The sequence below is a fragment of the Oncorhynchus masou genome, chromosome 5 (genome assembly GCF_036934945.1).
Source record: "Oncorhynchus masou masou isolate Uvic2021 chromosome 5, UVic_Omas_1.1, whole genome shotgun sequence".
In the NCBI taxonomy this organism is placed as follows: Eukaryota; Metazoa; Chordata; class Actinopteri; order Salmoniformes; family Salmonidae; genus Oncorhynchus; species Oncorhynchus masou.
In genome coordinates this window covers 34,832,049-34,858,465 of record NC_088216.1, presented here as the reverse complement: position 1 = coordinate 34,858,465, position 26,417 = coordinate 34,832,049, and the positions used below count along the sequence as shown (strand labels likewise).

The 26,417-nt window shown below is 42.9% G+C and overlaps 1 protein-coding gene and 1 long non-coding RNA gene across 2 annotated transcripts in view; both read right to left on the bottom strand.

The window, feature by feature from the left end:
* Positions 1-834: 834 nt before the first annotated feature.
* On the bottom strand, positions 835-2,787 carry LOC135539515 (uncharacterized). Its single transcript, XR_010455625.1, has 3 exons — positions 2,670-2,787; positions 2,136-2,387; positions 835-916 (listed from the first exon to the last, which is right to left on the bottom strand). It is a non-coding gene; the product is annotated as an uncharacterized LOC135539515 (long non-coding RNA).
* A 6,998-nt stretch (positions 2,788-9,785) lies between these two features.
* The window catches only part of LOC135539514 (CMP-N-acetylneuraminate-beta-galactosamide-alpha-2,3-sialyltransferase 2-like), a 55,088-nt gene continuing 38,456 nt past the window's right edge, over positions 9,786-26,417 (bottom strand). The window contains exons 2-7 of the mRNA XM_064965428.1: positions 24,341-25,252; positions 14,780-14,973; positions 12,960-13,139; positions 12,262-12,307; positions 12,058-12,177; positions 9,786-11,358 (exon numbers count right to left, since the gene is read on the bottom strand). Of these exons, the coding sequence (XP_064821500.1) occupies positions 11,188-11,358; positions 12,058-12,177; positions 12,262-12,307; positions 12,960-13,139; positions 14,780-14,973; positions 24,341-24,676 (1,047 nt within the window). The 5' untranslated portion in view covers positions 24,677-25,252 and the 3' untranslated portion in view covers positions 9,786-11,187. The remainder of the gene's footprint in view (positions 11,359-12,057; positions 12,178-12,261; positions 12,308-12,959; positions 13,140-14,779; positions 14,974-24,340; positions 25,253-26,417) is intronic.

Here is a 26,417-nt window from a genome sequence, read left to right as displayed (position 1 = left end):
GAAATAGATGGGGCAAGACAATGGGCTAGATTCAATCCGGACCTCGGAAGATCCGCGTGTTAACGCGATTGAATTTTAAAGGTAATTTCTGATTGAGCTGACATATGCAGTGTTTAACGTGAATGCAGTCTCCACGAACGTGGGAACATTGCCTTTAAACGTCAATTACACTATAGCACAGAACTTACACGATCTGGATGGAATCTAGGCCAATATAGAGTTGGCCCAGTGTTATGACAGAATAAATGGATTTATCTGGTTATAGTACTACATATCAGATCTGGTGATTGAAACATCACTGCTGGGTCATGTATTGCAATACCCATAATGAATGTACTATTCATTGAAAACTCCCTTCAAAACCAATTTCAGGTAGTTAATCCTCTAAGCAAACGAGGTCAGTATTACCACAGTATGCCAAAATACATTTGTCATAGAAGTAACACACACTTCTGAAAGGATGACTCTGGAACACCATGGCCTCTATTATGGTACACCATAATCTACACAGACGATTAACAGATCACAGTCAACACTAAGTCAAACTGAGATCAATGGACATGTTGCTGCCTAAAATGTAAAAAATATTTCAAGATTAATTCCAGTGAGTGCAGTTTAAAAAAAACTATTATCATGTGCAGATAAACTGTTTCTATCATTCAGAAGTGGGCATACTGTTTCCACATAATGGAAGCTGCTGCTGTGATGTGACATACCTCCGTGGCTCTGTCGGGACAAATGGTGGCTGTAGGGCATCTATGGGTGGGCTCTAATTAGGTGCGCTTGTGGTGGATAACCAGAGGCGGAGGGGGGGGGGGGGGTCCTCTTCTTGATGCTGCTACTGGTGGTGGGGATGATGACATCACACAAGCCCTCAGGTTGGCTGACTGGGTAGGAGGGGGAGGGACGTTTGGACCTGGAAAACACAAGTTACATCTTTATAATATATAACATGGTTTAACATTGGCCATCCGTAAAAGACAGAGACCATCTGGATATACGTTAAGAAAACTGCACAAGACAGTTTTATTTAGAGGCATTGTTGAAGTGCATTGTTGTTGCGCTAGGAGCTAAAAGGACTTAACCCAGTCATTCACATAAAAGAGTGTCCCATTTGTCTATGCCCTTGTGACTGTCCAATAATATTGCTGTCAAGGAGTGTCTCCTGTCAAGGAGTGTCTGTCAACTACAAGGCCATGCTAGGTAAAGCTCCGCCTTATCTCATTTCACTGGTCACGATGGCAACACCCATCCGTAGCACGCGCTCCAGCAGGTGTATCTCACTGATCATCCCTAAAGCCAACACCTCATTCGGCCGCCTTTCGTTCCAGTACTCTGCTGCCTGTGACTGGAACGAATTGCAAAAATCGGAGACCTTTATCTCCCTCACCAACTTCAAACATCAGCTATCTGAGCAGCTAACCGATCGCTGCAGCTGTACATAATCTATTGGTAAATAGCCCACCCGTTTTCACCTACCTCATCCCCACAGTTTTTATTTATTTACTTTTCTGCTCTTTTGCACACCAATATCTCTACCTGTACATGATCATCTGATCATTTATCACTCCAGTGTTAATCTGCAATATTGTAATTATTTGCCTACCTCCTCATGCCTTTTGCACACATTGTATATAGACTCCCCTTCTTTTTTTTTTGTCTACTGTGTTATTGACATGTGTAACTCTGTGTTGTCTGTTCACACTGCTATGCTTTATCTTGGCCAGGTCGCAGTTGTAAATGAGAACTTGTTCTCAACTAGCCTACCTGGTTAAATAAAGGTGAAATAAAATAAATAAATAAAATAAAAACTAAGCACATTGGTGTATTGTCTAGATCACGGGTGGGCAAGTAAGGCCCGTGAGCCGAATAAATGTGGCCTGTGGTGGCTTGATATATTTATATTTTCTGGGCTACAATTGAACTTCTAAAACCAGATAAAAGTATGAAGCCTTTTTCCGGCTGGCAAACTAATCGGTCCAAAAAATGTATTTGCGTCCGATTTATTTAATTATTGCCCATCCCAGGTCTAGATCTATTTTCTTTTTATGCATCTCAATGGTATAGACAGTCAGTTCCTAAATCCTAGAAAACTACAGTCTGGGTTGAAGGAGAGAAGACTGAGTGTGACTCACCTTTGACTCTGGGAGGGAAAGGGGGAGCAGGTGAGGAGGGTGAAGGTGACAGGGAGCTGTCCATGCTGCATGTGTGAGCGCTGGGAATGGCGTAAACTTCACGCTTCTGATCACGGACCAGGGCCAGCCTGCGACCCACACTGAAGAGTCCATCTCCTCCTCCTCCTGCTAGTCCTCGGTCCTGGCTGGAGGAGCTGGTGTGGGTCTGGTACAGACTGAAGGGCCGGATCCATCCTTCTTCACCGGACCCGTCTAAGAGAGTCACAAACAAACACACTCTAAACAGCAGACATAACAAACAATCTATTTCTGATCAACTAACACCTCCCAATCAGGATCTCACCAGATACCATAGAGTTGTGAACGACTGGGTTGATTATTAGAGCATGCAACAGAAAACATTTTCAAATGTTTTGTAACAAGAATAAAAGTGTTTCTTATTGGACAAGTTCAAATAGTTCCTCCCTGTTTAATCGGTGTTCTTCCATTTGGTGCCTAATGAACAAGATCGAGATGTAACATAATGTTGCTGACCTTGTCGTCCAGGTCGTCATCACTCTCGTACAGATCATCCTGATGCAGCTGTACTCCACGTGCATGTTGAACTGGGACTGGTTGATCTGGTACACAACACACAACAGGAGAATTGTAGTGTGTCAATCATCATATATCATACAATATAGGGAAAGGAGGATACCTAGTCAGTTGCACAACTGAATGCATTCAACTGAAATGTTGATTATGGCAGCCCCCAACACCTCTCTGAATTAGAGAGGTGTTGGGGGCTGCCATAATCGACATCCACGTCTTCGGCGCCCGGGGAACAGTGGGTTAACTGCCTTTTTTCAGGGGCAGAACAACAGATTTTTACCTTGTCAGCTAGGTTGATTTGATCCAGCAACCTTTCGGTTATTGGCCCAATGCTCTTAACACTAGGTTACCTCCCGCCCTAAACACAGAAACGTATAGAAACACAGACAGTGCATACTATATATCATAGTTGATAGCATGAACTGGGACTGGAACCGTCACTGCTTCTGCACTGAGCACTTTTCATTTTTTGTCTACGCTATGGAAATCTATTTATCATTACAAAATAAATCTGCTTAAGTTCGGTGTCCACAGACGAGGGAGCAAAAAACTATACTGACAAGGAGGTGCTGCTGGCTATGAATGACAAGTGAATTGGTTTAGTTGATTACTTTAAGTGTCCAGTCCTCGAACAGTCTAGCTGTGAGAGAATGACATCCAGCTGTAGGCAGGTGTGTTGTCAGGTGTGTGTTATTTAACCTCCAAGCTATGTTCAGCCCTGTCTTACCCACCTCATTCTCTGAGAGAGAAACAAAAACAAAACAGCAGGCACTAATGTCTGGAAAACAAACTTCACACATGCAGAGCCAAAATATGAAGCTCTCACGATCACACTGTGGCAAAATACAATACAATTACAACACTTGCTTAATTGGTCCATTTGTACAGATATTTTAATTATTTGCAAGATTGATGTTTATTGGGATGAGTCTTGTCCTTGAGGCAGAACTGAGGGATTTCCGCGAGATGGGCCAGCTGCAAAAAATCATGAAATGAAAAAAATATTTAAGTTTTGAGTTAAGGCGCCTGCAGACTAGGTTCTTGGGGCCAGATTCAGATTTAAGAAATGTATGCCTTTGCTATGCACGCCTTTCCAACGCACATCTCAGTGGTTGGTATTCAGACTTACCTTATTCAGGCTTTGCAAGCGTGGTTCTAATTGAAAAAAATAAACTCGCGTTGAATAAATTGAATTAAAGCGCTGAAATACTATGATCTTGTAAATTATTTAGGCACATTTCTGGGTTAGGAAATCTGTGAATCATATAAAAAAAACTAGTTTGGAGAGTTTTACGCACAAAATATATTGATTCATTTAAAAAATACATTAGACGTTTGATTCATCCTAAAAGTTGTCATATTCAAGTTCAATTCATGAAATATTGGAAGGTGGAAAAAACATGTACAATAGGGGGTTGAACAATAGTCCTATAAATCTACCCTAATCCTCACTAATCATGGAACTGACAATGGATCAGTCGTTGCGAACCGTGCGCCAGGCTCTAGGTTTAGCCTAGTATGTGAGTTCCATAATGAAGGCTACATGTCCTAAATTATTGCACAACGTTAGCCTAATATGATCCATTAATGCTTAACAACCTTCAGGAAAGTATATGGACATGACAGTCTAAAGAAAGGTAAAAGGAATGGAATAATGCAAATTGAAAGAAACAAACACTGAAGTGACAGTTATAAATCTATATGGGTATTACTGATGGCGGCTCCCGACATATCTAGACATAACTGATATGGATTTATAAAAATAAACATGCCAAATACATTAAAAGGAACAGAGACAAATTAACATGGATTAGGCCATGACTAGGCTACTTTGATTGGATTAGAAACAGTGCGGTCTTAGTCAGCGACACACACATCGGACATCAACACCTCCCTCCGTTAGGGTTAGCTAACTTGAAAATGTATCAATAATCCAATTAGGCACATTTGGGCAGACTTGATACAACATTTTGAACAGAAATGCAATGGTTCAATGGATCAGTCTAAAACTTTGCACATAACCTGCTTCCATCTAGTGGCCCAAATCGAAATTGCGCCTAACCTGGAATAATACATTCAAATCAAATTTGACTTTTCGCACATGTGAATACAACAAGTGTAGACCTTACAGTGAAACGCTTACTTAAGAGACCCTAACAAACAATGCAGTTTAAAAAAAATACGGATAAGAATAAGAAATAAAAGTAACAAGTAATTAAAAAGCAGCAGTAAAATAACAATAGTGAGACGATAGATAGGGGGATACTGGTACAGAGTCAATGTGCTGGGGCACCGGTTGGTTGAGGTTATATGTACATGTAGGTAGAGTTATTAAAGTAACTATGCATAGATAATAACCGAGAGTAGCAGCGGTGTACAAGAGGGGGGTGGGACAATGCAAATAGTCTGGGTAGCCATTTGATTAGATGTTCAGGAGTCTTATGGCTTGGGGGTAGAAGCTGTTTAGAAAACTCTTGGACCTAGATTTGGCGCTCCGGTACCACTTGCCGTGCAGTAGCAGAGAGAACAGTAGTGTCCTCTTCAGGTCTCTGACTTCCACCCTATAGGCTGTCTCATCGTTGTCGGTGATCAGACCTATCACTTTTGTGTCATCGGCAAACTTAATGATAGTGTTGGAGTCATGCCTGGCCGTGCAGTCATGAGTGAACAGGGAGTACAGGAGGGGACTGAGCATGCACCCCTGAGGGGGCCATGTGTTGAGGATCAGCATGGCGGATGTGTTGTTACCTACCCTTACTACCTGGAGGCGGCCCGTCAGGAAGTCCAGGATTCAGTTGCAGATGGAGGTGTTTAATCCCAGGGTCCTTAGCTTATTGATGAGCTTTGAGGGCACTATGGTGTTGAACGCTGAGCTGTAGTCAATGAATAACATTCTCACATTGGTGTTCCTTTTGTCCAGGCATGAAACGGCAGTGTGGAGTGTAATAGAGATTGCATCATCTGTAGATCTGTTGGGGCGGTATGCAAATTGGACTGGGTCTACGGTTTCTGGGATAATGGTGTTGATGTGAGCCATGTCCAGCCTTTCAAAGCACTTCATGGCTACAGACGTGAGTACTAAGGGTCGGTAGACATTTAGGCTTGTTATCTTAGTGTTCTTAAGCACAGGGACTATGCTGGTCTGCTTAAAACATGTTGGTATTACAGACTCGGACAGGGAGAAGTTGAAGATGTCAGTGAAGACACTTGCCAGTTGGTCAGCGCATGCTCGCAGTATACGTCCTGGTAATTAATCTGGCCCTGCAGCCTTGTGAATGTTGACCTGTTTAAAAGGTCTTACTCACATCAACTGCGGAGAGTATGATCACATAGTCTTCCGGAACAACTGGTGCTCTCGTATGTTTCAGTATTATTTGCCTCGAAGCGAGCATAGAAGTAGTTTAGCTCGTGTAGGCTCGTGTCACTGGGCAGCTCTTGACAGTGCTTCCCTTTATAGTCTGTAATGGTTTGCAACCCGTGCCACATCCGACGAGCATCAGAGCTGGTGTAGTACAATTCGATCTTAGTCCTGTATTGACACTTTGCCTGTTTGATGGTCCTTCGGAGGGTATAGCGGGATTTGAAAGCAGCAGCTCTAGCCTTTAGCGCAGTGCGGATGTTGCCTGTAATCCATAGCTTCTGGTTGGGGTATGTATGTGCGGTCACTGTGGGGGCGACGTCATCGATGCACTTATGTATTGATGAAGCCAATGACTGATGTGGTGTACTCCTCAATGTCATCGGAGGAAGCCAGGAACATATTCCAGTCTGTGCTAGCAAAACAATGCTGTAGCTTAGCATCTGCTTTAACTTTTTTTATTGATCTAGTTGCTAGTGCTTCCTGCTTTAATTTCTACCTCAGGCGAGCAATAGCTTAAGACTTCCTTAGATATTGTGCACCAGCTGATATTTACAAAAATAAATTGTTTTCCGCACCTTGTCTCACCTGACGCCGCTGTTCTATCCTGCCGGTGCAACGTATAACCAGCCAGCTGTATGTTGATAGTGTCGTCATTCAGCCATGTCTCGTGAAGCATAAGATACAGTTTTGAATGTCCCGTTGGTAGTTTAATCTTCTGTGTAGGTCATCTATTTTATTTTCCAAAGATTGTACGTTTGCTAGTAGAATGGAAGGAAGTGCGTGTTAATTCGATTGCCTACGAATTCTCAGAAGGCAGCCCACCCTTTCGCCCCTTTTTCTCCACGCATATCACGGGAATCTGGGCCTGTTCCCGGGAGAGCAGTATATCATTCACGTCGTGCTCGTCAGACTCATTAAAGGAAAAAAAGTATTCTGCCAGTCCGGGTTGAGTAATCACAGTCCTGATGTCCATAAGTTATTTATTTTCGGTCATAAGAGACGGTAGCGGCAACATTATGTACAAAATAAGTTTAAAAATAAGTTACAAATTTGGGTATGTCATTTTAGGCCATTTTTTATTTAAAGGGTCCGATCCTTAAGAGGTTTTAAGAGAAATAAATAATAAGGGGGTCATTATAAATTGTCCAGGTAGCCATTTGAATAACTCTTCAGCAGTCTTATGTTCAGGTGCCTTTTGGTCCCAGACTTGGCACTCCGGTACCGCTTGCCATGCGGTTAACTAATCCCAGGGTTAACTAGTCAACATGCCCCATTACAGAGCCAGGGGGGTCAATGTTGTTTTGAAACCAACACGCTGTCACAGCTGTACCAAACACAGGGACCTTAAAGACTTTTACTGTTGTTACATCCAGAATCATAATCTCTTGTCTCTCTGTCAAAATCCAAATGGTCTCCAACTAATGTGATTTGTGATGGCTAATGTGATGGCCCATGGGAATTCCTGTTCAAAATCACAAGTTTTCTTTTCCTGTTAGCTTGAGTGTCTGCGTAATAATTAACAGAATAATATCCTGATTGAGTTAGGAGAGGGCCATCCAAAATAGAAACTTGTCAGTTTGCGAAACAAGGCGAATGGTTCATGCAGCAGTCTGGACAGCGGGACAGCTGGAATTGGTTCCGACCAGACCTTGGGCTAGATTCAGGGCTTCATTAAATCTGGATCACAGAAGTTCAGCGTTATAGTGCGATTGAAATGTAAAGGTAGTTTATGATTAAGCCGACAAATGCAGCGTTTACCGTGAATGCAGTCTCTTCTAATGCGGTAACATTGCCTTTAAATTTCTATTGTGCTATAACGCTGAACTTGGTTTATGAATGTAAAATGTGGTCCCGGTGATTCACTATAGGAAGATAAAAAATGTGCACCCGTAATATGGGTCTTTCACTCCATACATTTTCCTTGACACCCCAAAGTACTTGTTACATTTTGAATGCTTTTAGCAGGACAGGAAAATAGTACAATTCAAGCACTTATCAACCGAACATAATGGTCCTCCCTACTGCCCCTGATCTGGCAGACTCACTAAACACACATGCTTTGTTTGTAAATTATGTCTGAATGTTGGAGTGTGCCCCTGGCTATCCGTCAATTTTTAAAAAACAAGAAAATGGTGCTATCTGGTTTGCTTAATATAAGGAATTTGAAATAATTTATACTTTTGATACTTAAGTATATTTTAAACCAAATACTTTTAGAATTTTACTCAAGTTCTACTCAAATTTGACTGGGTGACTTTTACTTGAGTAATTTTCTATTAAGGTATTTTAACTTTTACTCAAGTATGACAGTTGGGCACTTTATCCACCACTGCGAATTGGACAGATAGGCTGGGCTCTAAATAAAATAAAACAATTGGTAGCACTGGTGCTCTCAACTCAAAACAGTTAGAAGAGCCCCAGCAATCCACTATAAGAAGATAAAAATGTTGCACCGGTAATAATATGGGTCAGATCTTTTAAACTGGTTGGGCCAGAAGCAAGTTTTCACTGTGGTAATGGTGCAACCATGACGCTATCGAATCTGCACTCACTTTGTTATCTAGGGCACTCGGGAACAACGCTACTGCGAAGCCTTAACATTTATACAATTATTATCTGGGAGATTTGTTTTCATAGTCTCACAGTGCTCCAGAAATAAAACTCTTGGTCGCACTCAGAAACATATTTCATTGCACTTTAGAGACCTGCTGATAGGCCATAAATCCCCCATCTAAATTATGGATTGGATTCAATCCATATCGCAGATGATCAGCGTTAAAATGTAAAGGTCATTTCTGATTGAGCCGACATATGCAGCATTTACCGTGAATGCAATCTCCGCGACCGTGGGAACATTGCCTTTTATTGTCAATAAAAGCAGGTCTTAGCGCTATAAACACTGTTCTTCAGCGCTACGGATTGAATAGGGCCCCAACATAAAAAACATGCATTAACCTAACATCAATGGTTTGACTTGTGAGAGTCATTATTTCTAAAATCGATAGAGCCTACACTTTCTAGCACCACTTTGAACTAATGCGGTAGGGATAATAAGGAGGCGGTCTGTGACGCACAAGAGCAGCCGCTCACCGATATGTCAGGTCATACTCAGTTACACTTCTAACACCTCCAAAACATCTGCTATGTGCTCGATCTGATTCAATCTTGGCCCTTGTTCCATTCAGTCTCCATATCTGCATCAATGAGTCACCCACAACCAGGCCCTGATCATGATTTCCAGATTAGGTTTTTACCCTCAACAATATCCCTCGGCAGGCCCTGGCCAAGACGTACATCGCACAAGATGTAGAGCAGCAGGGAGAGAGAAAGAGAGAGGTAGATAAGAGTATGAGCACAGTGAACGAGTGAGGGAGAGCAAAGTTACTTAGGAAAGAAAACAATGGAAAGGAAGATGGACAGACAAGTATTGCGGGTCTAGTCCAACCTAAAGATTCCCTTTTGTACATGATATCATGTGATATAACTATCCCAGAAACCCAACGTGGGGGGAGGGGGTGGAATAGTAGTTGCACACACTACACAGCCTTTGTAACAAGTCAAGTTTTGCCCAAAGATATTGTGTCAAATTACACTGCCAGTCAAAGGGGTCACTGTATTTACCTACACAAGCATTTCACGTTGTTATAAAAACGTAGGCCAGGATTCAATCCGTTTCAAAATTAAAAAGGGAGGCGGTGTGGTGATTGTTCAGTATGCTTTTATTTAATGATTTTAAAGACACCACAGCTTCATCATAGTCAATCACACACATACTCACAAATACAAAAAAGGTATGATTTCTTATGTTTTATTAAAAGTATTGTATTGGGTACCAATCTACTTTTGTTTTAAAAATCCTAAATGGTTTTGAGATTTTATTTAAAATAGGAGCCGACTTTGAAACAAACAAACTTAATGTTTAGTTAATGATGATATTAAAGTTGCATTCATTGTTTCTGGTTTTAATTGAAGGTGTTCATTTTTACTCATCGGGTCACAACTGTCTTATCAGTGGTCATAGATCATAACTCTAATAACAGCGGGACTCAGTCTTTGACACAAAGGTTCATACATCCGTATAATTTTTTTTAATAAAAACTCCCTGTTAAACTGGCTCAGAAGGCACATCACTGGAATCGCTCTTATTGAAGTGTAAGAGCGTCTGCTAAATGACTTAAATGTAATGTAAATGTGTTCATTCTTTTTTAGAAATTAATCAAAGACATCTGGCTAGCCCGCCCCGCATCCCCCCCAAACAAGAATGTGGTATCATAGTGCAACATTAAGCAGACTGTTAATGACCACATCGTGTGTTCCCTCCATACACAGCGTTCAATATTTGTATTCCTTGGGATGGCAACACAAGTGACATTTCCATAATCTAAAACATGTTATTAGATCAAGTTCAGAGCAACATAATAATAGGCAACATAATTGGGTGTGAAAGCTGTACATTAATATGGTTTCATTGACTATTATGGCAGCTCAAAACTGTTTCTACAGAGACATTAAACCAATCCTTATAGTTCCAATGCAGTATCAAGTATTGAATAAATTTGACTCTAACTGTGCCCTTTTCCATCATCGCAAAGAAAAATACACGCAGATGTGGTTTTTACACCCTTTCAACACAGGGCTTCTGTCCTTAATGCGGATTCTGTGGTTTACCCCTTCAGTCAAAGGCTCTCAGGTTCTTGAAGGGTTCTTCAGTATAAGGCTATTTCGGTGCAGCATGCCAACACGTACAGAACAGGGAAGAAACTAAATAAACTGGCTCAGCGTAAGCCGCTCCGCATACTTTCTATGTTCGTTTTAATGATCTGTCTAAAACGTGCATGTGTGGAGGTTATCCGTCCCTGTTAAAATGTATTTTCAGCCATTTATTATGCTGTTGACATGCAGCGCATGCTCAAATGACATGATTCAAGTTCTTGTTTTGGTCTGAGGACTTCTGTTTGTGGTTTTGGTTGTATGTGTAGCTCACAGTGCTAGTTTCAGAGACCAGGGCGCATCACAGGTTTCATGTCCCTCTTTGACGGTCTCTGACCACCACACCCAACACTAATGGCTTCGTCCTGTACACACCACCCTAGCTCATTCTCATCTCTTGTGCAGTTTAATTTTGCCCTCTGTGTCCAGCTTTTGGATAACCTCCGTCTCAAAATCAGCATTGTGCACCCCAGTTTTCCTAAACGCACCAGCGTACTGGTTGTCCTCCCAGTAGTGGTGCCAGTTCCCCTGTCGGTCAGCTCCATAGCCAAACACAGACACCTGGAGAAGGACGGCAATGTTTAGCATTACTAGTGTTATTAGCATTCTGTTTACTTTCAGCCAGCCTGATACTAAAGAGAAGTCCATTTCCACTGAGAATTTATCCCCCCAAAAAATCTGACCGTTTCCACATCTATGTCGCAGCTCGAGTGATTCATTGGGCTATGGCCTCAGTGGACCTGTTCTGACAAGGCGAGGCTAAATATACTTTTCAGCTCGCATTTACATAACAATGGCTTAGTATGAGCTTTTTCATTTTATTTTACCAGGCTAAGTTGACTGAGAACACATTCACAGTTACAACAACGACCTGGGGAATAGTTACAGGGGAGAGGAAGGTGGATGAATGAGCCAATTGGAAGCTGGGGATGATTAGGTGGTCATGATGTTATGAGGGCCAGATTGGGAATTTAGCCAGGACACCTGGGTTACACAAAGGCAATGTTCCCAATCACTGGGGCATTGGGATATCTTTTTTTTTAGACCAGAGGAGCTAATCACCTTCCACGGTTAACACCATCTCACAAAGTAACTGTGTTGATATTGCAAAGGTTGTTGATTCTGCTCTTCACAAGTCCTCAGTATCAGCCCTGGTTATGAAAACACAGTTCCCCCCCAAAAATGACACTAGAGCTTACATTAACATAATCACTGATGCTGCTATGGAAAAACCTCTATTGATGTCAAAGGATTACTCACCTCATCGCAGATGTGAAGGGCAAATATAACTGCCAGCATGCCCGTGGAAGGGTATCTGCCATGGCGCTCTGTCCACCGGTCATGGGTGTACTTAAAGAACGCTGGATTCACCACTATAACCTGCAAACGAGAGGGTGATTAGCTTTAACACACAAAACGAATCAACATTCATTCAATAGTTTTGCCCACCATGATAAGCCTTACCCTGTCCTTGTCAGCCTGTACCCGACCTTTCACCCTCATGTATGTCCTGAAGAAACATGCAGGGAAGACAACTATTTTATTTGACCTTTATTAAACAAGGTGGGTCAGTTGAGAACCAGTTCTCGTTTATAATGATGGCCTAGCCAAGAGGCAAAACATTGTCACCATAAAAACATGAACATTCTAAATATAGACTAAAAGACCATTGTACTTGCCTACGGAGCAGCAAGAGGAAATGCCCCTCCCTAAATTCAGGCTCTGCTTAAAACCTACACCCCAATCCGAGTACTTCGTTCTGCTACCTCTGGTCTCTTGGCCCTTCCACCCCTTCGGGAGGGCAGCTCCCACTCACACTGTGATATGTGGTTGTCCCACCTAGCTATCTTAAGACGAATGCACTAACTGTAAGCTGCTCTGGATAAGAGCATCTGCTAAATGGCTAAAATATCAATGTATAGACAAAGACAACAGTCACATCAAAAACAGACTACGACAAGGTCAAAAAGCTCAACAATGAATTACGCCATCTGTTGTAGTCAGTCAGACCCATACCATGCATTAGTCAGTTGAGTGTTGTTGTGGTCGGCAGATGTGTGTTTGTAGTCATTAATTGTGGTCAGTATTGTGTGGTTGTCGTCAGTAGTTGTACATTTGGGAGTGACAGTGAAAAGCTTGGGATTGGCAAAGAGTGGACCTACGTTTTGATCTCTCCCGTCGAAAGGGCACTGGCCACCCACTGTAGATCGCGGAGTTTAAAGGGCAGCAGAACTAGGTGGACCCCAGGGGCGATGTCCACTGCACTCTCAGGGTACATGAAGTGGTGCGTCGTTCTGTTGCCCACGTCGGCTTCAAACCCTGCTGTGGTGGCTTTATTCATCCTTTACAGCAAAGAGAGAACCATTGTTTCAGTTCACAGGCAGGTCATGAACCAATCTGTGCCGATGTGGCGTGCGAGGCAACAATCAGACACTAAATTAGATTTAACATGGTAGCCCTGCAGCTACTGGACTGTAGTGTATGTGTGAATTCATTCCAGACAGTCAGTCAACCACCTGATTTAATTAAGTATAGTCTTAATTGAATATGAATATGGTAATTGGGTCAGGTGGTTTGACGAGTGTCTGGAACTGAAGCCTGGTCACTGGTTCCTCAGGCTCAGTATGGCCTAATCCTGCCAAGGTGAATTCGTGTGGGTTGTTTGGATCATGGTGGGGTTGTGTAATGCCACCTCCACGCCTTTTAGACTATTGGTGTTAAGGCCATTTTACTGTGGTAATGGCCATCATGTGATAATCATGCTTGTTTGGACTATGTATTTGCATAGAAGTAGTTAAGGTTATTTAATTGTTGTTTTGACTGATGGATTGGTTGTGTTGGGTCTAATGTTGCACGGTATACCGATACGTCGGTGCTTTTTCATACTAGAACATGAAAACCGGTTTGGTACTAAAATTTGTGTTACTTTAGGTACTTCTGTCAAATGTGTCTCACGGATCAAGTCTGTCTACAGCGCACCTAGCCTGCACTGGGAGTCTAGGCTGTATCATGTTAGCTTCTCACTCATGCTGAACCGAAGTTAATACACTTCAATAATGCGACACGGCATCTTAAAACTGTTAACTACTGTTTATAAAACAATGTCCATATAGGCTAGAACACTTTACAATGCAAGATACCGGTAGCTTCCAGCTCTGTTAGGTCAACTTTTCTTGCTATCTTACAGCTGAATCTACTGTAACGTCAATTCACTACCCTAGTACTTTGTGTGCAAAACATAACGCAAAATGTTGGATTTCAAAGCTGATCGCTACCAAAACGTTATTCATTCACTTGGTCTCTAACTTCTCTCCAAAAGACTATCTATTCCCTCAGCGAACTGAAACGGTGTGTGTAGGGCTCTGATGTGCCGCCCCCCCTATTGCCTCATGAATGATGTCATTACTGGTTATAGAGACAGTGCACACTTCTTTAAAATAAGCTACTTCTATGCAAATGCTGTTGATCAGTACAATAAATTAAGTCCCAAATAGAAGGGAAACAGATTGCTTGTCAACTGTTCCTCCATGAAATCAGCCAAAATTAGTTCAATGCATGCACACTCCTATTGAATATGCATGCACCTGTATTGTGAATAGGCCTAGGCTACATCACAATTTACCCTGTTTATCAAGAGGTGTATCATTCAATTAAATTATTACAGTTATGTAGTTATTGTTTTTACAAAAGTCAAATTAATTGTATGATTGTATAAATTATTAATTAATGCATACATACATTGCTGTCTCTGAAAATGTTTTACATACATCTTTTTGAATGTAATGTTGTTGAACTCAAAACATGCCCAACGATTGAACAGAGCAGTAGCAGAGTTTATCTGTCTGGCTCAAGTGCCAGGATGTGCCTTCTTTTTTAGCCGTGGTATCGAGTATTGTGATGGTATCAAGTATCGGGATACTAAACCTGGCATCGGTATAGAAGTCAAAATTCCAGTATCGTGAAAACACTAGTTAGGTCATACCTTATGACACGGTTATGTGAGTCTATCAAGGAGCCGTATTGAGAGCCGAGCAGGTTTCCTGAGTTCCCCACCACTGCACACTTCCTGCACTGAGCTTGTTTGGGTTGGACATCCACGGCAGGGGGAGCGATGACCTGGAACATCTTCTGGATCACGTCATATATCGTCCGCTCATCGGTGGACCGCTGCAAAGCCTGATGGGAATGTTTAAAATTCACTTTAGGTGTGGGGTGACAATGATATCTCACAGGACTAAAGCCTGAGGTCACATTTGGCAAACAAACAAAAACAGAGCAATATATACAGTTGAAGTTGGAAGTTCACATACACTTAGGTTGGAGTCATTAAAACTAGTTTTGCTCCACAAAATTCTTGTTAACGCCACCCGGGGCCTCCCGGGTGGCGCAGTGGCCTAGGGCACTGCATCGCAGTGCTAGCTGTGCCACCAGAGACTCTGGGTTCGCGCCAAGGCTCTGTCGCAGCCGGCCGTGACGGGGAGGTCTGTGGGGCGACACACAATTGGCCTTGCGTCGTTCGGGTTAGGCCGGTAGGGATATCCTTGTTTCAACGCGCAATAGCGACCCCTGTGGCGGCCCGGCCACAGTGCGCGCTAACTAGGTCGCCAGGTGCACGGTGTTCCTCTGACACATTGGTGCGGCTGGCTTCCGGGTTGGATGCGCGCTGTGTTAAGAAGCAGTGCGGCTTGGTTGGGTAGTGTTTCGGCGGACGCATGGCTTTCGACCTTCATCTCTCCCGAGACAAGATAGTAGCTACTAACAATTGGATACCACGAATTTGGGGAGAAAAGGGGGTAAAAATAAATAAATAATAAAATAAACTATAGTTTTGGCAAGTCGGTTAGGACATCTACTTTGTGCATGACACAAGTCATTTTTCCAACAACTGTTAAGACGGATTATTTCACTTAGAATTCACTGAATCACAAATCATATGGGTCATACACTAAGTTGACTGTGCCTTTTAAACAGCTTGGAAAATTCCAGAAAATGATGTCATGACTTTAGAAGCTTCTGATAGGCTAATTGACATCATTTGAGTCTACCTTCAAACTCAGTGCCTCTTTGCTTGACATCATGGGAAAATCAAAAGAAATCAGCCAAGACCTCCAAAAATTGTAGACCTCCACAAATCTGGTTCATCCTTTGGAGCAATTTCCAAATGCCTGAAGGTACCGTGTTCATCTGTACAAACAATAGTACGCAAGTATAAACACCATGGCACCACACAGGCGTCATACCGCTTAGGAAGGTGACGCTTTCGGTCTCCTAGAGATGAACGTACTATGGTGCGAAAAGTGCAAATAAATCCCAAAATAACAGCAAAGGACCTTGTGAAGATGCTGGAGGAAACAGGTACAACAGTATCTATATCCACAGTAAAACGAGTCCTATATCGACATAACCTGAAAAGCTGATCAGCAAGGAAGAAGCCACTGCTCCAAAACCGCCATAAAAAAAGCCAGACTACGGTTTGCAACTGCACATGGTGTAACGATCTGAGTGTAGTGGGTGAGGAGTCAGGCGCAGGAAGCAGAGAGTTCAGGGGAGTGCTATTTTAATGCACAAAGAAACGGCGAACATAAGCCAACCCCACGAAAACACAGGGTGTAATGAACAAACAAACGCCCCAAACAGGGGGACTTAAACTGTCCAGGAAAAACCACTAAATGGGAAAACACGAAACCCATAGACGTGCACACAAGTACACCAAACAGACGGTCACAATAATTAATCCCGCACAAGGAACCAGGCGGGCCGGCTGACTAATAAAGCCTCACTACTATATTACCTAACACAAAACAGGTGCACTCAATAAACACATAAGGAGGGGGGAGGAAATAATCAGTGACAGCTAGTAGGCCGGCGACGACGACCGCCGAGCGCCACCCGAACGGGAAGGGGAGCGTCCTTCGGTCGGAGTCGTGACACATGGGGACAAAGATCGTACATTTTGGAGAAATGTCCTCTGGTCTGATGAAACAAAAATAGAACTGATTGACCATAATGACCGTCGTTATGTTTGGAGGAAAAAGGGGGAGGCTTGCAAGCCGAAGAACACAAGGTAAAACCGTGAAGCTAGGGGGTGGCAGCATCATGTGTGGGATGCTTTGCTGCAGAAGGGATTGGTGAACTTCACAAAATAGATCGCATTATATGAGGAAGAAAAATTATGTGGATTTTTTGAAGCAACATCTTAAGACATCAGTCAGGAAGTTAAAATGGGTCTTCCAAATGGACAATGACCCCAAGAATACTTCCAAAGTTGTGGCAAAATAGCTTAAGGCGAACAAAGTCAAGGTATTGGAGTGGCCATCACAAAGCCTTGACCTCAATCCTATAGAAAATGTGTGGGCAGAACTGAAAAAGCGTGTGCGAGCAAGGAGGCCTACAAACCTGACTCCATTACACCACCTCTGTCAAGAGGAATGGGCCAAAATTCACCCAACTTATTGTGGGAAGGTTGTGGAAGGCTACCCGAAATGTTTGACCCAAGTTAAACAATTTAAAGGCAATGCTACCAAATACTAATTGAGTGTATGTAAACTTCTGACCCACTGTGGTGAAAGAAATTAAAACTGAAATAAATAATTATCTCTGCTATTATTCAGACAGACATTTCACATTCTTAAAATAAAGTGGTGAACCTAACTGACCTAAAACAGGGAATTTTTACTTGGATTGAATGTTAGGAATTGTGAAAAACTGAGTTTAAATGTATTTGGCTAAGGTATATGTAAACTTCCGACTTCAACTGTACACTGGCATGGCATTCTTATCAGACCAACTATGGCAACACAGTGTGTGTATGTCCTGACCACTGCTTTTCAGTGCCACGGGAGCCATCACAATGCCAAGCTTATTTTAGTGTTGCTTTCGAAACCTTGAATGCCTCAAATTATCTTTAAATAAAACATATTGAAACATGCTCAGACTGGTGAACGGCTTAAGGATGGCGAGTTCTCCTTTCTTTGCTCAGTCCCTTCAGGGAGTTTCTTTTGGAAAGTAATCACCCTAACAATTACAGTGCATGGAATCCACCGCAGTAGGTTTTAATGACATTTGGCCATGGAATGATGGTAGTAACAGAGAACATTTAGTTTTCACTGTGCAGCACAGAGGCTGTCTTTTCCAGATGTACTGGACGTTTGCCACGGAAGAAAATGTTGACTTCAAACATTGATATTTGCAGCATGCTTGAGAGATAAGTGTAGGACTACTAAGTCCCTCATAGGAATAAAATGATAACAGATGAGTATGTCTGGGAATACACACATTTCTCATGCATGTCAGCAAATTTTTGCTGGCCACGTCTTGATTTTTTTCTAATGACTGATTATTGAATGGTGGTGAACAGGACATGCAGTGTGTAACGGATGTGAAACGGCTAGCTAAGTTAGCGGTGGTGCGCGCTAAATAGCGTTTCAAATCGGTGACGTCACTTGCTCTGAGACCTTGAAGTAGTGGTTCCCCTTGCTCTGCAAGGGCCGCGGGTGACTGTTGCTGATGTGTGCAGAGGGTCCCTGGTTCGCGCCCGGGTATGGGCGAGGGGACGGTCTAAAGTTATACTGTTACAAGTGCAATAAAAAAAGTATTTACCCCCTTTCAGATTTTCTCTTGTCTTGTATATTTTTTTATACTGAATTTAAATCAGATCTTCAACCAAAACCTAAACTGAGTGAACAAATAACAAAATGTTGATGCTTATTTAATTCATTTAATAAACAACACCCAATGTCCCTGTGCGAAAAGTAAGAGAGTACCACAGTATGTGTCATAATACCCATAAAACTTAGCGGTGAAAAACAATGAATAAATGAGCTACATTTCGTTAAATTGAAAATGCTGTGAACTGTATTGTGCAAGTTTTAAAGTGACACAAAACCTGTTAGCAAAGGTGTCAGCGAAAGATGACGTGCAGGAGTTTGCAGGGATTTGTCTACTTTGATGCTTATTAGAGCACATTGATAAAAGTCACCTTGTCTGAGACAGATAAACAGGGTACATACATAAAAAACAGTTTCTAAAATTCCCTATGGGAAAAATGAATGGTGGAAAAACGAGTGGAACCATTTCCCTGTTTGACCGCTAGGTTTAATGGGTATTATGACACCTCCACTGTTGGTCTCTATAGCCCCCTTACTCTCAATAACTGGTTGTACCACTTTTAGCTGCAATGACTGTAACAAAACGTTTCCTGTAGTTGTTGATCAGTCTTTCACATCGCTGTGGAAGAAATTTTGCCCACTCAGCGACATTTGTGGGTTTTCGAGCATGAACAGCTCGTTTCAGGTCCTGCCACAACATCTCAATCGGGTTTAGGTCTGGACTTTGACTAGTTCATTCCAAAACGTAAAATTGCTTTTCAGGCTTTCTGTAGATGCACTTGTGTGTTTTGGATCATTGTCTTGCTGCATGACCCAGCTGCACTTCACAGTGGCGACCCATCATTCAGTGCTGTTTTGAGCAACACACTTTTAGGTAAAAAAAGAAATAATATTGGCCAATATTGCTCATTGGCCATTGTACATAAAGATTACACAACAAGTTGGCAATCGCAAATTCAACAATGAGCCACTTGGAAGGAATCCGTGGCTAACTTGCAAGCGTTACAAAGAAACCACTAAACTAGCCTGCTATTCAATGGAGTGGTTGTGTTCCCCCCCACCCCAAGTTTCCACCATAAATTCAGAGAATGACAGACTTTGATGACGAAATTTGCGCACAAAGGACCGCTGCGCCACCTTCACAAGGTGAGTCCAAAAATGTATTGTATGTTGCTCCATAAATTATGTAATATGCAAGGGAGAAATCTATTCTGTAGCTAAGAAAGTAATACTAAGTATATATTGTGTAGTAAGCTGTTAGTAGCCCATGTGCCTCACCCTAATGATTTGGTCTATTTTCACCAATGCGGTATTGTAAACACATCGTTCGTGGCCCGGTTTGTGCTTGTTTGGCTACAGCTTTGACAGTGCTACTGATAGTATTGGTGGTGCTTGGATTGCAAGTGCAAATTCAGCATGCACAACATTCTATAATTGAATTGTGTTATTTGATGTCTCAAATTAAAAGCGTATTTAACGTGTCAAATAGTGTTATATGACGTGTATCTTTTTTGACCCAAACGGCGTTCAATGTACCTCACCCTAATAATTTGGTCTATTTTCACCTCTTAAATTTCACCTACTGTTCTAACTTGGTGGTGCACAAATCGCCTATAACCTGTTTAGAGAAATGTAATCATTGAATATGGTAAGAGCTTTCACTGTCTGTTTATATGTCCCAATTATTTATCCTACGGTTCTAACTTGTACAGGGAGTAAACTGTAAGAACGGCCCATGTACTGAATTCTGTCGTTGTACATTTCAAAAGTGCTGACCAAATAGTTATTGACTATGTTCGTCGTCGCTTTCTCATTGTCTTAAATCGAAATGACGGATTTTTGATTGACGTCCCCTTATGCCATAGTTTGTACATCTCAATTGTCAGTAGAAACTACATTTGTTTAAGCAAGTCTGTCATTTCAGCTATGTTTTTTTAAAAGGCATTAAATTAGGCTGAATTAACTGTTTCGATGCCAGACATGGCTCAGATGAAAGCCAGGTGTAGCAGTGGTAAGGTGTTGAGACTGCTGTTGGGACAGTTTTATGTAGGCCCTACAGTTTGTGGGCACCATTTGTCACCGTTATCGTGCAATTAATGTATTGTTTAGTGTTGTGTAGTGGCTTTGCTGGCATGCATCCCACATTTTTTGTTTGTTTGCCCCACCAAGATTTACATGCTAAAATCGCCACTGGCACTTCAGCTCATGGACGGATGGCCTGACATTCTCCTGTAAATTATTTGATACAGAGCAGAATTCATGGTTCCTTCAACGAATACATGGTTCAGAATTCATGGTTCCTTCAACGATGGTCCTGAGGCAGCAAAGCATTCCCAAACCATCACACTACCACCAACAATTGCATCCACAGCGATGTGCGGGACTGATGAACAACTACAGGAAGCGTTTGGTTGAGGTCATTGCAGCTAAAGGTGGTACAACCAGTTGAGTGTAAAGGGGGCAATTATTTTTTCACACCGGATCTTGGGTGATGCATAAGACTGTGTATTAAATAAAGGTAATTAGTATTGTGTTATTTGTTCATTCGTGTTCCCATGATATAATATCTAGAGGGTAGCAGCAGTGTCAGGGGGGGGGGCATAGCAAATAGTCTGGGTAGCTATTTGATTAGGTGTTCAGGGGTTTCATGGCTTGGGGGTAGAGGCTGTTTTACAAGCCTCTTGGACCTAGACTTGGCGCTCCGGTACCGCTTGTCATGCAGTAGCAGAGAGAACAGTCTATGATTAGGGTAGCTGGAGTCTTTGACAATTTTTAGGGCCTTCCTCTGACACCGCATGGTATAGAGGTCCTGGATGGCAGGAAGCTTGGCCCCAGTGATGTACTGGGCCGTACGCATTACCCTCTGTAGTACCTTGCGGTTGGAGGCCGAGCAGTTGCCATACCAGTCAGTGATGCAATCAGTCAGGCTGCTCTCGATTGTGCAGCTGTAGATCCTTTTGAAGATCTGAGGACCCATGCCAAATCTTTTCAGTCTCCTGAGGGGGAATAGGTTTTGTCATGCACTCTTCACGACTGTCTTGGTGTGCTGGGACCACGTTAGTTTGTTGGTGATGTGGACACCAAGGAACTTGAAGCCCCATCAATGAGAATGGAGGTGTGCTCTGTCCTCCTTTTCCTGTAGTCCACAATCCTCTCCTTTGTCTTGATCACGTTGAGGGAGAGGTTGTTGTCCTGGCACCACATGGCCCGGTCTCTGACCTCCTCCCTATAGGCTCTCATCGTTGTCGGTGATCATCGGCAAACTTAATGATGGTGTTGGAGTCGTGCCTGGCCGTGCAGTCATGAGTGAACAGGGAGTACAGGAGGGGACTGAGCACGCACCCCTGAGGGGCCCCTGTGTTGAGGATCAGCGTGGCGAATGTGTTGTGACCTACTCTTACCACCTGGGGGCGGCCCGTCAGGAAGTCCAGGATTCAGTTGCAGAGGGCGGTGTTTACTCCCAGGGTCCTTAGCTTATTGATGCATTTTGAGGGCACTATGGTGTTGAACGCTGAGCTGTAGTTAATGAATAGCATTCTCACACAGGTGTTCCTTTTGTCCAGGTGGGACAGGGCAGTGTGGAGTGCAATAAAGATTGCATCATCTGTGGATCTGTTGGGGCGGTATGCAAATTGGACTGGGTCTTGGGTCTCTGGGATAATGGTGTTGATGTGAGCCATGTCCAGCCTTTCAACGCACTTCATGGCTACAGACGTGAGTGCTACGGGTCGGTAGTGGTTTAGGAAGGTTACCTTAGTGTTCATGGGCACAGGCACTATGGTGGTCTGCTTAAAACATGTTGGTATTACAGACTCGGAGAGGGAGAGGTTGAAAATGTCAGTGAAGACACTTGCCAGTTGGTCAGCGCATGTCCTCGTAATCCATCTGGCCCTGCGGCCTTGTGAATGTTGAGCTGTTTACAGGTCTTACTCACATCGGCTGCGGAGAGCGTGATCATACAGTCTTCTAGAACAGCTGATGCTCTCATGCATGTTTCAGTGTAAATTGCCTCGAAGTGAGCATAGAAGTATTTCAGCTCGTCTAGTAGGCTCGTGTGACTGCGCCGCTCTTGGCTGTGCTTCCCACTCTTTGAAAGAGGCAGCTATTGCCTTTAGCTCGGTGTGGATGTTGCCTATAATCCATAGCTTCTGGTTGGGGCATGTACTGTGTCACTGTGGGGACGACGTCATCAATGCACTTATTGATGAAGCCAATGACAGATGTGGTGTACTCCTCAATGCCATCGGAGGAATCCTGGGAACATATTCCAATCTGTGCTAGCAAAACAGTCCTGTAGCTTAGCATCTGCTTTAACTGACCACTTTTTATTGATCTAGTCACGGGTGCTTCCTGTTTTAATTTTTTGCTTGTACGCAGGAATCAGGAGGATAGAATTCTGGTCAGATTTGACAAATGGAGGACGAGGGAGAGCTTTGTATGCGTCTCTGTGTGTGGAGTAAAGGTGTTTTTTCCCCCTCTAGTTACACATTTAACATGCTGATAGAAATTTGGTAAAATGGATTTAAGTTTCCCTGCATTAAAGTTCCCGGCTACTAGGAGTGCCGCCTCTGGGTGAGCGTTTTCTTTTTTGCTTATTGGCGGAATACATCTCATTCTATGCTGTCTTAGTTCCATCCTCTGACTGTGGTGGTATGTAAACAGATACAAAGAATACAGATTAAAACTCTCTAGGTAGGTAGTGTGGTCTACAGCTTATCTTGGGATACTCTACCTCAGGCGAGCAATAGCTCGAAACTTCCTTAGATATCGTGCACTAGCTGTTATTCACAAAAATACATAGTCCGCAACCCCTTGTCTCACCATCACTCATCCTGCCGGTACAGTGTATAACCAGCCAGCTGTATGTTGATATTGTCATCATTCAGCCACGTCTCCGTGAAGCATAAGATATTACAGTATTGAATGTCCCGTTGGTAGTTTAATCTTCCACGTAAGTCATCTATTTTATTGTCCAAGATTGCACGTTTACTAGCAGAATGGAATGAATTGGGGGTTTATTCGATCGCTTACGAATTCTCAGATGGCAGCCCGCCCTCCGGACCCTTTTTCTCCACCTCCTCTTCCCGCAAATCATGGGGATGTGGGCCTGTTCTGGAGAAAGCAGTATATCGTTCAAGTCGGCCTCGTCAGACTCGTTAAAGGAAAAAAAGGATTCTGCCAGTCCGTGGAGAGAAATTGCAGTCCTGATGTCCAGAAATTATTTCCGGGCATAAGAGACAGTAGTGGCAACATTATGTACAAAATAGGTATTTTATTTATTTATTTACAAACAACGCAAATAAACTAACAAAAAAAACACACTCGGTTGGATACCATCTTACCATTTTGTCATAACCAGACTGACTTTAGTTGCAGTATAACATTAGCTAGCTAGCTAAGATTGAGGGGAGACCTCCAGATTTTTGCTAGCTAACATTATCTTGCTATTTTTGATGAACTTTGCTAGCTAATGACAACATTGCCATCTGTCTAAAGTAAATTTGACAACATGATGATGCTGGCAAAGTTGTTTCCTACGAAATATGTGCCTACTATGTCATAGTATTCCCAAGCCCCTATAATGTAATTTAGACTAAACAGTCATTAGCCCTGTTTAAAGTCATTAGCCCCCGTTCCACATTAGAGCATCAATATGGCTGCGGCGTCTTTAGAATGTTGATAACAAAGACAACGACACGACTGAGTGACCCATAAATAGTGATACAAATGTATTACATTGTACTGATGTACTAATATTAATGTACTGGACAGATATTGTTTGGGAAAGTGACAGATTCATTCATATTTTTGCTTAATTTGTCATAGAATTTTTTGCTGTATAATCCTACACCTTTAACAATTGGTTGACCGTTTTTGGCCACATACAGTATATAACCACACTATTTGGCCCCTCTCATCAATAATAAACGTCTTACCAGCCACCACTTCAGGGCCAGGGGGTCCATGTTGTTGTCTCCGTCTGTGAGAAAGGGCTGCTGCTGGGGGTCATAGTGCTGAGCGAACCACTCCGAGACCTCCATGTCTGCTATGCAGGACGGACACCCACATATCCTGTCCGGGCTGGGCACCGTGGCACTCGGTGGAGCCCATGTTCGGTTAACAGCGTGCCCATGCACAGTCCTGGAGGTGGCATGGGTCTCCATCAAAGTCAAAGACAGGATGTTGTTCTTCTGAATGGTGTGGGTGGCAATCATGACAAAGAGGATCCCACCAAACAGAGCAAACAGGCACAACTTCCTCTTGGAGAGCATGACTGGACTGTTTGAGCCAGTGCCCTGGGTAAAAGGCAACCTAGACAACCTAAAATTAAAGCAGGAAGCAGTGTTGATTTCTTGGCACCACTGCTCTGTGAATATACTTTGTCAGTGGAGTCGAGGGTAAGAACCAGACACATTCAGCAAATATATCAGGAATCTCCCTGTTTTTCCAGCCAGAGGGAAGGTACACTTCTTAAAATTACTGGCAAGTTATACATGTAACAAACATGCAGAAAATTAGTTGATACCAGAGTTTATGAAGGAAAGAGGGGGTTTGCTGGATTGTGACCTTGGCCTAATGTGTCCTATTTGGCCATGCTGGTCTGCCACAGGAAGAGGAGAGTGAGTTTGAGTAAAAGACTTGACCGAATACTTTTGTCTGCCGCTTAAGAAGAGACACTGCCTTGCCCTGCTCAAGGTCGATCAGCGAGGAAATTAAAAAGAGGAAGGTTAAAAATAGAGCCTTCGGTTTCCAAACACCCTGTCCAGACCAAAGGTGGCCCCTCATTGGTTCAACCTCATGTTTCTCTCCAGAGCTCTGGTCTGCATGCGCTGCACAGCTTCCTGCTCCTAGAAGACAAACACATACAGATATCAGCATCTGAAAAAAAAAGTCAAACCAAGATGCTTAGGAAATAAATAAGACGGGGAGAGAAATCAATTACTCCAACAATCACATACTGAACAGTCACCGCAGCCTTTGATTAAACTCCCCATCCATGCAGGGCTCAATACATAATCTTGAAAACATCTATCAAATTCATGCTGTGTGGATGGCCATACTGTGTGAGCCTTCTGTTGTTAGAACCTTTCTCCTGTTGTGGCACAGAAAGATGAAGCCTCTTTCTTCACATTGAATTCTCAGAGCACAACACGATCATCTATGGAGAAGAAAGCCAGAACAACTTGCCTCTCCGCGGGCAGTAGAAACACAATGACTAAGCCGGAGTGTCCGCTCTGCACACACGTTCATGAATAAAGTCACACGCTGGCTCTGCATTAATGCAACTCCTACAGATACACTGCCTGCATAAACTGTAGCTACAGCTGTCAGGAAACACAAATAGAAACCTTCTTGCCTTTGTTAAGAGACCATTAACCATTAAGCAAAGCTTTCAAATTGATGCTAGTCAAACATACCAACTCCCGTGGCTCCCTTCCAGTGGCTTTGAATCAATACTGAGCCCCCCCTTTGGGGCCTGACTCAGTGGTACCAGGGATGCAGAATCACTTGCATTGCAATAAGCCAGCTTGCTTTGGGCTGCTGCTGCCTCTGGAGTCAGACCAAGTTCTGAGCCTGCTCTGGAAGTTGACTTTGCCTGGGCAGCCTGTGCCAGAAGCGTCAGCAGCCTTCTCCAATACTCATAGACTTCTAGGTTGTTTCACAAGTTTGAACATCACATTATGGCAGTTTAGCACAGTACAGGACAGTAGTATTATTCCGTAGAGAAGAGTACAGTACGAAACAGTAGAGATAAATTCAGTGGAATACAGTACATTAGAGTAAAGTAAGGTGCAATACAGTACACTAATGTATATTTCCTTATTCTACTGTGTACTCTAATGTACTTTACTCTGCTGTGCTCGACTGTACTGTGGAAATCTAAACCAAATATAGACGTCCATGTTTGGGCCAAATATAGGCCGATCTGGACCGGATATCTGTGGACGTTGAAAATCAATGCCGGTGTGGACTGTACCAAAAATAAATGGCTGGTCCGGACCAAAAAAAGTC